This window comes from Metopolophium dirhodum, chromosome 5 (genome assembly GCF_019925205.1).
Source record: "Metopolophium dirhodum isolate CAU chromosome 5, ASM1992520v1, whole genome shotgun sequence".
Classification (NCBI taxonomy): Eukaryota; Metazoa; Arthropoda; class Insecta; order Hemiptera; family Aphididae; genus Metopolophium; species Metopolophium dirhodum.
The window spans coordinates 4,390,657-4,406,309 of NC_083564.1; the positions used below are offsets into that span (position 1 = coordinate 4,390,657).

The 15,653-nt window shown below is 30.0% G+C and overlaps 3 protein-coding genes across 3 annotated transcripts; 1 reads left to right on the forward strand and 2 right to left on the reverse strand.

Annotated features, from left to right (window-relative positions):
• Positions 1 to 427: 427 nt before the first annotated feature.
• LOC132945167 (zinc finger protein 501-like) lies at positions 428 to 7,117 on the reverse strand. The gene is made up of 3 exons (XM_061014835.1): positions 6,644 to 7,117; positions 2,999 to 3,158; positions 428 to 2,509 (listed from the first exon to the last, which is right to left on the reverse strand). The coding sequence occupies exons 2-3, from the start codon at positions 3,154 to 3,156 to the stop codon at positions 1,300 to 1,302; spliced, it is 1,368 nt and encodes a 455-aa protein (XP_060870818.1). The 5' UTR covers positions 3,157 to 3,158; positions 6,644 to 7,117; the 3' UTR covers positions 428 to 1,299.
• Positions 7,118 to 10,642: 3,525 nt separating this feature from the next.
• Positions 10,643 to 11,847, forward strand: LOC132945418 (uncharacterized). Its single transcript, XM_061015157.1, has 4 exons — positions 10,643 to 11,230; positions 11,291 to 11,377; positions 11,441 to 11,518; positions 11,559 to 11,847. Exons 1-4 carry the CDS (start codon positions 11,012 to 11,014, stop codon positions 11,814 to 11,816), a joined length of 642 nt encoding a protein of 213 aa, XP_060871140.1. The 5' UTR covers positions 10,643 to 11,011; the 3' UTR covers positions 11,817 to 11,847.
• A 513-nt stretch (positions 11,848 to 12,360) lies between these two features.
• On the reverse strand, positions 12,361 to 13,287 carry LOC132944743 (uncharacterized). The gene has a single exon (XM_061014225.1). It carries the CDS (start codon positions 13,285 to 13,287, stop codon positions 12,361 to 12,363), a length of 927 nt encoding a protein of 308 aa, XP_060870208.1.
• Between the last annotated feature and the right edge of the window lie 2,366 nt (positions 13,288 to 15,653).

The following is a 15,653-nucleotide window of genomic DNA, read 5'->3' on the forward strand; positions in this document are numbered from 1 at the left end:
AATGGGCAGTCCATGTATGGCCGATGGAAGTATGTTGAAAGAAGCATTGACATATATGGCAATGGGAAATAGACCAAGGGGAAGACTGCGGAAAAGATGGAAGGACAGCATTAAGGAATTTTTAGAAGAAATTGGAGTGGGCTGGGAGCAGGCATATGATAGAAAGCGATGGAAGGAAGTAGTTTTGGCGGCCAAGAATCTAAATGGCTCGTAAAAGCCTTGAAAAAAAAAATATCCTAGTATATCTTAGTTCGTGGTGGCATATGCTAATGCAACTGCTATAAGGGACACGGCTTCAATAACAAATTATAGTCGGCTATCTAGTTGTTCTATATGTCTATGGTAATAACAAAATGATTACATAACATTATTTTATTATTTGTTCAGTTGTGACGTTATGTCATCTTTTATCAAAAAAAAAAATCAATTAATTGTAACTAATTATTTATTTATTATAAATTCATGGGACAAGCCCTTTGAAATTTAACACATTGTTAAGCACACAACATAAATACATAATTGTTACATATTTACCAAATAATCATACAGTTAACAATTACAGTGGCGTATATAGGAATTAATTTCATGGAGAGGGAGTGGGTAGGTTTGAACCCCTACCCACCACCCTATATAAGCCACTGAACAATAACCAAAAAATATGGATAAAATACAATAATATCTTATGAAAATATAATAATTCATAACTTAACTCCAAAATTATAAACTAAACTAATTTTGTGAAATCTAAATATGTATATTAAAATGTATAATATTGAGTAATATAACATAAATAAAGTAAACATATATTTTAAAGTAAAGTACCTACAGATTAATTTAATCCTAATATTTATTTCTTAAACTATATTAAACAATTTTTCAGGAAAAGATTGTTCTATACAAAATTTTTTAAATAATAAAAAATAAAGAGTTAATAAAAATTCAGATGTCGAACCAATTTTTAGATCAGGAAAACGCAATATAAAAATAATAATAAGATTATAATAAATTATAATTATGATAAAGACACAATGTAGATAATGGATAATGTGTAGTCACAAAACATTAATAAATGATTCCATATATTCCTTAAAAATAAAATAATTTGTAAAATCGGTTAAGTAAACCATGTTAATTTTATAACTCAAATAATATGTATAGGTATTAGGTATTATATAATAAAAAATATATACTCTTCTATTTTGTATCTACTAAATTTAATATTACATAAAAAATAAAAAATATAGTTTAACGAAAGAATAGATATATTTTATCTTCATATTCTCTTTTTTATCTATTATACTATATTTTGTGTTTTTTCAGGTGAATTTTTATTTGTTTTTTCTGAGAAAATGATTTTTTGCAGATAGCACAATTAAATGGTTTATTGGTTTTATGAACAATTTTGTGTTTACTTAAACTTGACGCATGTAGAAAAGATTTATAACAGGTCATGCATTTATATGGTTTTTCTTCCATATGAATCTGAATGTGACTTTTCATGTGGTATTTTCGTAAAAAAGATTCATTACAAATATCACATTTATATAACATATCGCGGGGTATATTATGAAGTTTTTTATGTTTTTTTAAATTTGATTCAAGAGTAAAAAATTTATTACATACCAAACATTCAAATGGTTTCTCTCCCGTATGAATTTTAACATGTCTTTGCATATCTTGTTTACGTAAACATGATTTTTTACAAACATTGCATTTGAATGGTCTTTCACCCGTATGAATCTTTTTGTGTTTTGTGAGTTCGTGGTTTTGTGAATATGATTTAAAACAAATATTACATTTATATGGTTTTTGAGCATTCGGATTTAATGGATCATAGGGTATATGAATCACTTTGTGTCTATTTAAATTTGATACATCAGAAAAAGATTTGTTACAAATTAAACATTTGTAAGGTTTTTCTCCTGTATGAATCCTAATATGTTTTCTCATACTATGTTTCTGAAAAAATGATTTATTACATATAGCACAAATAAATGGTTTATGAGCTCTATGAATAATTTTGTGTTTACATAAATATGATAATTGAGCAAACGATTTAAAACAAATATGACATCTGTATGGTTTTAATATATCATAGCCAGGTTTATGAATCATTGTATGCCTATTAAATCTTGATGCATTAGAAAATGATTCTTTACAAACATCACATTTGTATGTTATAGTAGTCTTATGAATCTTAAAGTGTTGAGTAAGATATCTTTGACATGCAAATGATTTGTTACAAATAGTACATTTGTGTGGTTTTTCCTCATTTTTTTTTGACGATTTCACTTTGTGTTTAACTGTAGTTAAGGGTTTTGTGTTGATATTGGAATGTTTAGGATTATTTCCAATGTGTAACTTGTCAATTGTATTAGACACAATTGATGGTACATCATTGTATTCACTCTTGATAAAAGTTTCATATATATTATCGCCAATTGCATCCACTTCAGTTTTTATCGCAGCTTCTAGATTTTCTATTTTACATTTAAAATCTTTTATGTCACTGAAACAACAATTAATATTTAAAATACACATAGTGTAACTAACTAACAGCTAAAATATAACAAAAAACTCTTATAGTATAATCATAATTAACGTAAACACTAATTATTGTTAGATTAGCTTGCCCTTTTACACAAATTAGTAGAATAAAATAATACACAGTAGTAGACAAGTGTAATAAAAAAAGGATTATAATTAACCTATTTTAAATGTTTATGGATATTTTTTGTATTTTGTAGGTACTATATTGTATTGTGTTTAAGAGACTCCTTTGTTATTCTTAAATTATATACATTTATTAATTGGGTTCTACACTTCTAACTGTTTAAGAAATACTGGTTTCATATCAGTAAAAATACAAAGCACAATATTGTTATAGCTAATGTGTTTGGAGATAGTCTATTAAAAATGAAGGTAAAAATCCTACAATATTAAAATAAAATAATAATATTGACAATCAGGTAGGTGTCTCTATGAAGCTAATACTTACCAAGTTGTTTGACAATCATTAGCATCATAATTAACATTGTCTTCTGTGGGTTCATCAATAGATTCTTGTTTAATGTATCTAAGTTGTCTTATATTTTGTGGCATACATATTTTTGGTGAAATCTTGAACATTTTTGGCTTTAGAACTTTCAAAAACATATCTAAAAAAAACAATGAAAAATGTAACCATTTATAACACATTAAATGTTTCTAATACTAAGTGATTAATATATTAGCAATACATTAGATTAATAATTTCTTCAATGGAAATCTAAAAATAAATGCAAGTTATCATATTATGCAATCCAAATGTGACATAAAATGTCATAATATTTATCCAAAATTAGTTTAGGATTTTATAAACAAAAGAACATTTTAAGAAAATTTAAACTATAAAGGAAAAGAAACATTTTTTAAATTGTATATACTATTGTTCAGACAATTTAACAATGAGATTATCTACAGGGTGATTTTTTAAGTATGCCCTTTCCCCATTTTTCACATTAATAGTACATTTATTCAAATTCTGATTTTTAATTTTTTATACCTAAATACTATATTTTTAAATTTCTGATATTTTTTTGTACTACTTAAGGAGTGTCATGTGGTGATAAAACTTATAGTTTTCAAACAAGAACCCCATATTTTTACTGAAAATTATTTAGCAGATACTTTTCTTGAAACTGTTGATATATTTAAATCAAAATTCTAATGAGTTATTAAAATGTTAATACTAAGGATAATAATCCTATAAAATGGTTTTATAAAAATAAAAACTTTAGGTATGTAATATTAGATGTGGTATCTATTATATTTGGATCATTTTTACAAATTATTTATATTGATAAATTAATAGTTATTACTAGGGATCAGAACTTAATGCACTTAGAAAGTATTATAAGCGCATAAAAATATGCTTTAAAAATATTCACTTATTATTTTTTCAACACAACATTTGGTAAATACAAATATTTTACTAAACTAAACATAATTGCCAGGTATAAATATATAAAATAAAATAAATAGCTTATAAAATGTTATCGAAATAAAATGCATAATTATAGCTATATGCATAATTTGAGCAAAATAAAATAGGACGAGCATGTTTAAATATCACCCTATATATTTATTTTTACTTTGTAATTATTACATGGTCCGGAATTATATGCACTTAAAATATGCAAAAATTTCCAAACAAAAATGTATTTTAATTAATAATTAAATTAAGTACAGAGGAAATAAGTGTACCTAGTTGTAATAGTTATATTATATTACACAATTTTTATTCATATTTAGTGATTTGAAACAAAATCACGAATTCTGGCAATGGTTTGTTCGTATATGTCAAATACATTGTTTTTCCTTAATGTTGACTTGTCCAGAATAATCCAGAAAAACCAAAGAACAATGGTAAAACAATGGGTATGAAACACTTAGGTATTCGTAAAATATAGCAATATGCAATATGAATAAAAAAAAATGACAAAATATGTAAAAATTTGTTTTCTATCCATTGACTTTAATTCATACTTGTAGCTTATCTAGCTACTTTTTGGATTGTTAAAAAAAAACATGCAAATGCATATAAATCTGGGCCCTAGTAATTAATTAGCAGGTAGTAAGATAACTATCATTAGATTAGAACCACACAAACTTGTTAAGATTAAGACTCTATGGCTATATGCATGACTAAATACATTTATTTATTCATGGCTATATGTATGTCGTAGTATCACATTTTGTATTAATTTAAGACCGATAACTGAATAAAATCAAACATAATTTTGAGTGAATGTATGTTTATGCATTTTATGTTTTAGGATATTAAAGTAGGTATGACTTAAAAAACACGAGAACCTAATTATATGCGACAAATATGTTAGATACATCATATGTAATAGATTTGTTAGAAAGCAAACACAAGAGATACCCAAGTTCCTTTTGACAGTAGGTATGGAAACTATTTTCAAGTTGGCAGTATTTTGAAAAAGGCTCAAATAGGTATTATGATTATAATCTAGACAATCTATACGAATGAGACCGTACCCCGGCGGCGACCAGTTTTCGTAGGGCGGTGGTCAGATATATGGTCAGATGCCGTCCCCACTACGGTGACACGTTGGTTAGGCCACCGGGGTACAATCTCATTCCGAATAGAGTATAGTATATATTATTATTATTTTTGTGAATTGACTATAATAATAGTAACTTACTACAATAATGCAGTTGAGGGCTTTAAATTATGTAGAATTAAATTAATTTCCTACAGGGCCGTATTGAAGATTTTTCAGCCTGTAGGCAACAACATTTTGGCGCCCCCCACTTTGCTTATGATTCATTTTTCATATTTCTATAATTTTACACAAATTTATTGTCTACCAAAAATCAAAAAAAAAATTGTCTTTATGATTACTAAATATATGATTATAAATTATACATAGCAAACTTTTATAGAAGACTGAATTATATTATATTATTCTCATAATAAATTAACGTGACAGTACTCTTTTGCGGACTAAGGACTTGAATAATATTTGGATACCTATTTTGTTTTAAAATAATAAATATAGCATTTCTATAGCATACTATTTGGTATGCTATAAGCCTCAAGGTATAATTATTGGGATTTATGATAACTAATTTAGTATTTAGTAAAAAAAGATATCATTAAAAAAAAAAAATGACATAATATTCCGAGGTTGTAGATTAGGAACCAATATTACACAAATGTATTAGTATATTTATTAATAATTAATAATTTTCCATAGCATATTCGAAAACATCTTTTTACTTTTTTCTATAGTCGCTCCATAACATTTACGAGGGTGGACTATTGCCCTCCTGAACCACCACTTAAATACAGCCCTGATTTCCTACATCCTTAGCTAATTTATCACAATATAAGTTCACACAGGCAAACGGAAATCGAATATTTTTAGTAGATATCAATTAAAACATATGGGGTTGCTTTAGGTTACAGATTATAATTACATTTTCAGTATTGGCTGATTTACGTTGTCAGAGAGAAAACACAATATTAGCATATTATTATTATTCATATAAACAAAACTTCACTTTTTAGATATACTTAGGCAACAAAGTACACAGGGACTGAAATTTGACAAAGATAACTAAGTAATATTCACCAATTTAATATGAAGTTAAATACAATGCAGATATAAAATACCCACTGATAAAATGCATTAATACCTGACACCTTAACACCTGCAGGACATAGGTGTACTATACTATTTTATTTGTATTTCTTAATTTTATTTATTATGATTTAATATGCAGTCTCTTAAAAAAATACATATTGTACTGGGTAGTAAACTGTGTCCAATTGGCTACTCACATGGAGAACAATCAATCGATCGTAGATAATAAATTCATACAACTATGGCAATCCTATATGGCAATTAAAATTTAAAAGCAAGATGCTACATTTTAATTAGAGTTATGTGAGTTGCAAACAAATCCATTTTTATGATGTTTTAATGATTTTTAATTGTTGCATTGGAAAATGTTATCTATGCCCTGGCCTAATAGATTTTAAAGTTTCTAAAAATTGGCCCTCTAGTAACTTTGAGTTGCCCATTCCTGCTATATACTAAAAGTCCATATAGGCACTATTATATATACTTACAAGAGTGTCAATACTAAATAATGTGTAGTATGTGCTCAGTGGGACTGTGACAATAAGTATTTACAATTTTAAACCATCATAATGCAGTCACCGCTTGCGAATGTCGAATATGAGTTATGAGTATCTAACGAGGTATGTGCGATCACGATTTCATGATATAAACAACACAAATTATATAAAAATTATTAAATTGTTATCTGTATAAACACTTTGATCTTGTGTAATAATAAATAATAACTAACAACACTTCTTTTCGGATACTACGGTCAATGATCATTGAGTACGAAAGTAACAGAAGAATGCACGAGTAAAGCCTGCTGTTATATTTTACGATGTAAGCACGACGAAGAAAAGATGGAACAGACACCTGTTGTTACGCAGCTTGTCACACCAGCTTCACAGTTCACAGCCACGCAGCACGAGATACGTCAGCAAAATATTCTAACCTTAATTTTTTGTAAAGGCGGGTTTCCAGTTTCCATTACACACGTTAGGGGGTTAGGGCACTAACGATACTATAGTATATATGTAGAGCATGGACTATAAGATAGTATGGACTGGAAACGAACGGCTATAATCACGGGTCCGCTTAAGGTTAGGAGTAGGCTTGTGCGGGGTGAAGTTGGGCAAGTACGATTCGCGCTCTATCTATGTTTATATATGAGAACCATACATTTCTACTTTTTGAATTTTCCCTCCAATGTATATTATTGTAATTTTTATTTATTTACGTGTTTATAATTCATCACATTTGACTTGGTTTTAGTCACATACGAATCCCGGAAAAAAAAATCTCCCGATGAACAAACCCGGAAAAAAATCCTCGACCCTAGGAAAAAAATCCCCAGACTACAATATTACTCTCAACCACATGCAACATGAACAAATATTTTTTAAACGTTAATTAGTATCTATAATTATCATTTACCACATTATTAATATTCAATTACAAATACGTATATTATATTATATTATATTATTAAAAAAATTATACATTATGAATAATATTTTTTTTTAAATATTATGTGTAATTCAACTTAATTAATTTAACAACTTCACAAATATATAGCATATAAAAATATTTCGTATGATCGATACGTCGAATAATAAAGTTAAAAACATAGTATACAAAAATATTATACAAAATATAGGTAATAATAATCATAATTACCAAACAATAATTTATTCAATTTAGGCACGAGGCATATTACACATAATATATTATCGTAATTTAAAACAAAATTGTATTTATAATATGTAATTTTTTTAATAACATAATATAATATACGTACTTGTAATTAAATATTATTAATGTGGTAAATGGTAATTATAGATACTAATTAACGTTTAAAAAATATTTGTTGCATGTGGTTGTGAGTAATATTGTAGTCTGGGGATTTTTTCCGAGGTTGTTCGTCGGGGGATTTTTCCTGGGGATTTTTTTCCGATTACCGTCACATACATAGTACTATCTTAGTCGGTGGTTTTATTACTTATTAGTTATTACATACGTATTTACATCAAATTTAATTTTTCTATCCTACTTTAAAAGTTGCAAAATGGCACCAAGACGTAAAGTACGTAAATGTTCAATCAATGAATGTGAAAGTCGTGAAGATCAGATAAATGTAACACTGTTCAAAGTATACGAAAGTAACAAAGTAGCTTGGGAATCAGCAGTACATAATATAGTAAAGATTACTATCTTAGACTATCTTAGTCCGAGATGTAGAGCCTTCGTCGTTTTATGGTTGTCGACACGGGCGAATTAAGATAGTCCGTGGTTGTAGATATACTTTTATTATCTATGCATGAACCACGGCTTAAGATATACTACAACCGTGGTATGAACACAGAATATTCTATGGTATGAACCATAGACCTATAAACGCATTCTACTCCGCCCTGTCATCAATGCACGGGAATCATATAAGAGAAAGAAAGAAGAAAGAACGAAGAGAGAAAAGAGAGAAAGAACATAAAGGGGGTAATCATTGACGTGTGAAACTAATACTACATTTCCCCCCACGTTCTCTTTTCTCTTTCGCTCTCTAAGAGCTGTCCATTAGTTTATAGGTCAACTATCATGGCATAGACATATAAATAAAATTTATTTAATAAATTTATTTATATGTCTATGGTCTATGGTAAGAAACCATGAAGACTAGAGATAAGGAGGCCAAACTCTGTTGGCCGCCTGCACAAAAATTGGTTCTATAAAACATAGCGTGGCGGTCATATCCGAGGATGGCTCGGTGTATAATTAACCCGTATTCCATAGGGACATACTCGACTTTATTACCTTTAAAAAATTATAATTAAAAAAATAAAAATTTAAATTATAATTACACCATCGTATTCAGCGCAAATTTATCTATAGTAATAAATTACAAAAATAGTATTAATATTCTGTATTTACGTTATAAATTGTATTATTAAATTAAGTGTTTTAATTATTTCTTAAGACAAGAAATGTATTATACTGGTGCATATTATTTTCTAGTGGTAGATTCATATTTTTTTTTTTTTTTTTTTATTGATCTTGAGCCCGGCAGCTGAGGCCATTAGCTATTTTTTGGTTTTTACTGTAGGTTATTAAGTCGGTAGGGGGAGGAACACGTATGTGTTTAGTTTGGCAGAATTTTTGATTGGGCACCCGTAGGTATCTGCCATGCCCGGGTGGGGGATGGCGGCACTTGTTCTCCGGACAAAAATGCCGAAGAAAAATGCCGCCCGCGGCCAAGGTATCGAACTCGGGCCGGCTGCGTCGCAGCCGACGTCTTAGTCCGCTCGGCCACTCCGTCCCCCAGATTCATATTTACGACACCGATTGATTACACTAAATCGAGAAACTATTGAAAATTTATATATGTCTTTCTAGCTTAAGAAATGATTGTTCCACTTTATCTAGAGACAAACTTATAGACATGCGATCAAAGGGCCACTTGATACATTCATCTAATAATCTATTTAGTTTAATTTCTACTTTAGAAAATCGACACTAGAAACATTGAAAAATGAAGAACTTAATATGAATAATTTATTACTACTACGTTAATGATTCAATCCAGTTGGTTGGTTGTGTTGATCAGAATGAAGAATTTTCTAAAGTCATATTGTCCGTTTTTTTAATAATGCGCTTGTGTTTTATTGTAAAAAGAGGCAATTATAAAGATACTATAACTAGTAAGGAAAAAACGAAAAAAAAAACAGGAAAGTATTCAAACTGTAGTGAATAATAATAATAATTATGAAAACGAAACAGTTTACCTATTTTTACTATTTATATGTACAATTATTACGTAAATATTAATATTATTTTTGTAATTTATTATTATAGATAAATTTGCGCTGCATACTATGGTGTAGCTATAATTTAAATACGATATTTAGTTTTTGAATTATAATTTTTTAAAGGTAATAAAGTCAAGTGCCTATGTCCCTATCTAATACGGGTTAATTATACTCCCAGCCAGCCTCGGATTTCACCGCCACGCAGATTGGTGGAGAAATTATAGTGTGCTATGTTTTATGGGACTTTTTTTGCGGTAGAGTTTGGCCTCCTTAGTCTTCATGTATACCATGGCTAAATATATTTATATGTATTTATATTTTTAAATGTTGGTCCTATATAGAAAAAAGTTAATTTCAGTAGACTTAAGTGAGCGAGACAACAAATATTACGATTGATATTTAGTGTGTTTAAGAGACTATTTAAAAAAAAAATGATTGAGGGTTATTATTTTGAGAATAACGAGGTTTAGAATTATATATTTTTATATTATCAGTAGTATAAAAAGAGCGGTTCTGAACCCTCATCCTCATCCCTCATCCTCATCACCTCATTCTCATCCTCATCACCTCATCATCATTACCACCGATTCGTGACGTATATTATATCCCCGCGCGCATATATCCCCTCAGTATTTGTACAATACTAATATAATAATATTATTATATATTATATACAATAATATGCACGATCATATAGGGCACAGTAACGCTTAAAAAAATTGTGCTTTGCGTTGTTTTAATACATAATATATTAATATGTATTGTTAATTTATTATGCAAATCAAAAAACTAGCGTTGAATTATTATAATGATATATTTATACTCAGATTATAGCTATTTTTTTTTATTATATATTATTATTTTCTCAAAAGTACACCATTTTTTTTAAACGTCATAATTAAATATTCTTAAGCTTTATATTGGGTACCTACCTATATTTTTATTTTTAATGTATATCGTATATGATAATAGTAGTATTTAAGTTATTCAACTTCAATATTTGGAATGGTACATATTTGAAACAGTCGTTAGAAAATCAATTATAACACAACCAGCTGTCTTCAACAATTCGAAATGTTTTTAAACTATATCAATATCGAATTTTCCAAAGTTGATTCACCACCGAAAACACCTGAAGAAATGATCGCATTTATCAACAATTTACACGACGAAAGTGTAATTTCAAAAATTCCAAAAAATGATGTCAATCTCATCAGTCAACTCAAAATGTATGCTTCATCTCAATTAGCTGAACAATGGGCGCAACGATGGAATGGAGAAATGTCACCAGAGGTAAACCTTTAATTTATATCGCTTGTAAAAAATATTTAATGTATAGTTATTATTTTATAGTTATTCACTGAATCCGAAGTGAGGCTCATTTCACCTCCGAGATATTCGAGTATGTCTCCAATGCACGAAGACCTTTCACAAGCAAGGGTAATTTATAATTAAAAAATAAAAAATAATACAATTATTAATTATAATATAATAATTATTTAGGTAGCTGACGAGGAACGTGGTATCGATGAATTTTTAACACAGGCGACATGGGCACCAGCTCGGAAAACAAAACCATTGGTAAATTTCACATTTAATTTTTAAATAATTATTTGTTTAGCCTATTGATGATCCTGGCAGTCTACCGACGACGATCATAGACACTCTTCCCGCATCGTTTGATTCAGACAATTTTGCACAGCCCCCTCCGTGGTATACAGCGCCTCAATATATTGAATCTTCACCAACGAGCCCCGCAGTTGATGAGAACGACGGTCCGACGTCTTTCAACCACTCGCCATCTATTCTCGACTTCACAGGCGGCGAGCCCACGAAAAAATTAAATAAGCGGAACGCTAAACGCAAACTGTTTGAATAATATTATTTAATAATTTTGTGTAAAATAAAAACAAGCGTGATACTTGAAACAAGTTTTTTTTTTATTTATTAGAATATAAGGTAATATTTACAAGGTATAAAAATAATTATAAGATATTTAAAAGGTATATAAAAATAATTATAAGATATTTACAAGGTATATAAAATAATATAAGATACTTAAAAGGTATATAAAAATAATTATAAGATATTTACAAGGTTTACAATTTTCTAACATCTCCACTAAACGGATTGTAAGTTATAATCTGATCATGTAGTATTAAACAATAAGCCGATGTCTTTTCTGAAATAACTGTGTCCGTTTCAAAGTCTATTCGTAGGTCCACGGTCGATGATTTAACGTTATCATTCTGATACGACAAATCGACAACGACGATTGGCACATAGTTTTGAAAAATATGTTTTGATAACAACGGTTCACAATAATCTCTTTCGTAATACGATTTTTGAAAGTCTGTATAAGCTTTGTAGAGTATGCTGGTGGTATTATTTTTAAAATCAGCTCGAAATTCTTCATATTTCTTTCACACTTCAGAGTTTAAGTGTACCTTAAGATTTTTCAGTTGACAATGATCAAACCGACCAGCATCGTTTTCGATATTTTTTTTCCGATCTGTTTGTAGTCCAAACAACACAAATCTTGGTTTTTCGAGCAAGCTGCTAGACTTAAAAGTCCACGAATGAGAAGTGTTTCTAGGGAGCACGGGATACTCGCATAGATCCCAGGTTCTGAACGCACACGATAGTGTTTTACGAGAATCTAATACTTTCAATAACTTTAATTTTTCTTTATCGCTCACTCTGATAATTGGCATTTTCCAAGCCACCTTTGTCAGTTCAATTGTAATTTTTTTATTTTTATCGACGGCAGCGGTTGCGCCTTCACCCACAACATGTATCGCATCAAGGTCGGTAGATGCGCGATTCAAAATCAGTTGCTGATTGCAATTGAGTAATATTTTTTTATAATCTTCACAAAATCCGAATACATGTTTTAATGGAATACATCCGGAAAATATATTATTGGTCATAAAATTTGTATTATCTTCGCTATCCATCGCCGAGTCCCAAGCCACGTTAGCTAATGTATTCAAGTCGTTTGGAGTGTACGAGCAGTATGCTTTCAAACAAGACGCAACTCCCGGTGATTTCAATTTCTGTATTTCTATTCCGTTTATTTCATATCGCATCTCGGAGAATAAAAATGCCAGTCCGTTATTCGAAAATCGAACTTTTCCAACTGCATCGGCAGGTTTATTTATTTTGCCCTCAATGAAAATATAACTGTCACACGGTAAAGTGTAAGAATCCATGTTTTGAAAATTAATTCTAATTTCCTCATTGTATGATAGAGCGGTACTTGAATACGGTGTGAACGAATGGTAACTTTTTTGAGTTATTTTACAATCGTCGGCATAGTCGGCTGTCACGTCTAAATATGAGTCATCCATCATAGTAAAGAACAGAGAAAATTTAAATTATTTTTCGTGAGCTTGATATTTTTCGGTTTAGATGTAGACTTCTTAACGGCAGGTGGTATACTGATATAGGTTTTTTGATTGAAGCTCTTTTTATATTAAATTTGAGCGCCATATCCGCGCGTAATTTGTAAACGAATTGTTATCGGTTCACCGCGCAGATTAATTAGACAATCGTTTTGATCTTTTAGCACGATATTTACTTTAGTTATTGAAGTCGTGTTTAGTTCGTAGAAAACTGGATGCCTAGGTACCTCAACGAATATATAATACCAGGTACGTGAAGCTCGATTGGTAATTTGTTTATAAGCGTGTTGATAAGGCCAGCGCCTTTATTCTTCTTCGAGCGAGTGACATTGTGTACTGATTGATTTATCATCGTTGCTCAGTTATTTATAATGAAGTCCATCAAACAAGAAATAAAACTGAAGGTTTAAAACGTGGACCCGCCTACATCGGATAAAAAACACAGACACGGAGCGCTTCTACCTAATACGATACGTGCGCTTACTGTGGGTCCTTCCGGCTGCGGAAAAACGAATTTAATTTTCACTTTATTAACCAATATAAACGGAATACGATTTCACAACGTATACATATATTCAAAAACATTGGATCAACCCAAATATAAAATGCTAAGTGATATATTATCAGATATTGATGGTATAAAATTATTTACGTTCTATGAAAATTAACAAGTTATTGAACCTGAGAAAGCTTTACCAAACTCTGTGTTTATTTTCGACGATATTATTACTGAAAACCAAAAGATTGCGAGAGCTTACTTCTCCAGAAGTCGTCGTAATTTAGTCGATGTTTTCTATCTGGCTCAGAGTTATTCAAATTTAACCTAGCAGCTGACGTGGTATTCGCGGTGGAAGTGCGTTTTCCGTTAACATATGTGGTGTAAGAATTTTTTTTTAAAAAAAAAAACCTAATTAATATCTAATGAAAATAAAAATGTGATATGGAATCTATTAAAAATCTATTGACCTATCTATTAAAAATTTGTTATGAAAAAATCTTTTATTTCGGGCCCCAATAATAAAAAAAAAAAAACTAACCCGTATTATCGTTTTGAACTTCTTCATTTTCAAATTCGTCCATTGCTGCCATGCAAATCTCGTCCTCTGACATCATGTTCGAGCCACCAGCTGGGACATCAGGGACAAATATTTGAGGGGCAATCTGTATGTCTCCCTGTGGGGCAACGCGAGGCGCGAACTGTATGACACTCTGTCGAGTGGGTTGAGCAACAACCGGTGCAGGCTGACGATGAAGCGGAACGATGCCTTGGAAAAAAACATTAGATATAAATTAATATTAGATATAAATTAATAATAAAAATAAATAAGTATACATACCATGAGCATTTTTCTCATGCCTCTTAAGATTTGACACGACACTGAACGATGACGCGCAGATAGTGCACGTGAAACGAACACCATCGTGAGTTTTCCCATGTCTGACTAGATTATCTTTACGTGTGAAAACCGACGGACACTGTTCGCATTTAAACATATTTAAAAAGAAAAATAATAAAATGTTTAAGCACTTGTAAACATTTCAAAACACTCAGAAATACTCGAAGACGGAGCGTATACGACGGTTTAACACGTACTGAAGAACTGTTGGCTCTTTCAGAATATATAAAGACGAATGGGAATATTGACACTTAATTGATATTACACTGTATACGTCCGGCAGAAGGTACTAATATCGGTCATTAATGTGTTTTTTCACTAATAGGCATTTTAATATCTCTTTAGTGTGCGACGTACGTTCTTAATTGATTATCGATGAATTGAATATGGATAATATGTGAGAGGTGGTGTAGGGATATACATTATGAGTCGGCGACATCCTGGGCGACACGAGTCGTGCGAATTTCGAAAAATAGGTATTTAACATAATATCGAATAATCCTAATGGCATTTTATATACAAAAGTAGGTATATCGGTTGTTAATGTCTCCCGTGATGGCTATTAAGATAATGGAATAAGGAAATATCTAATTCTAATGGCAATATATTGTTGTATTTATTTGATTGACGTGTGAATACCTGTGACAATTATTAGGCTTAATATCGGTTATTCACTAATGTATTCTTCTTTAATCACGGATATGTTCATCTAATGGGGGAGGCTATTAAGAGTATACGATTATTAAGATGTTTGTCGATTCAAATATAAAATGGCTATTAATAGTCTGCGACATCCTGGCGACTCGAGCGAATAAGTATGTAAAGAACGAATATTATTTCTTTATTGTAGGCATCCGACAGAAAGTATTAATATCGGTAATTAATGTGTTAGACATTTTAAATCGAAATTGCTAC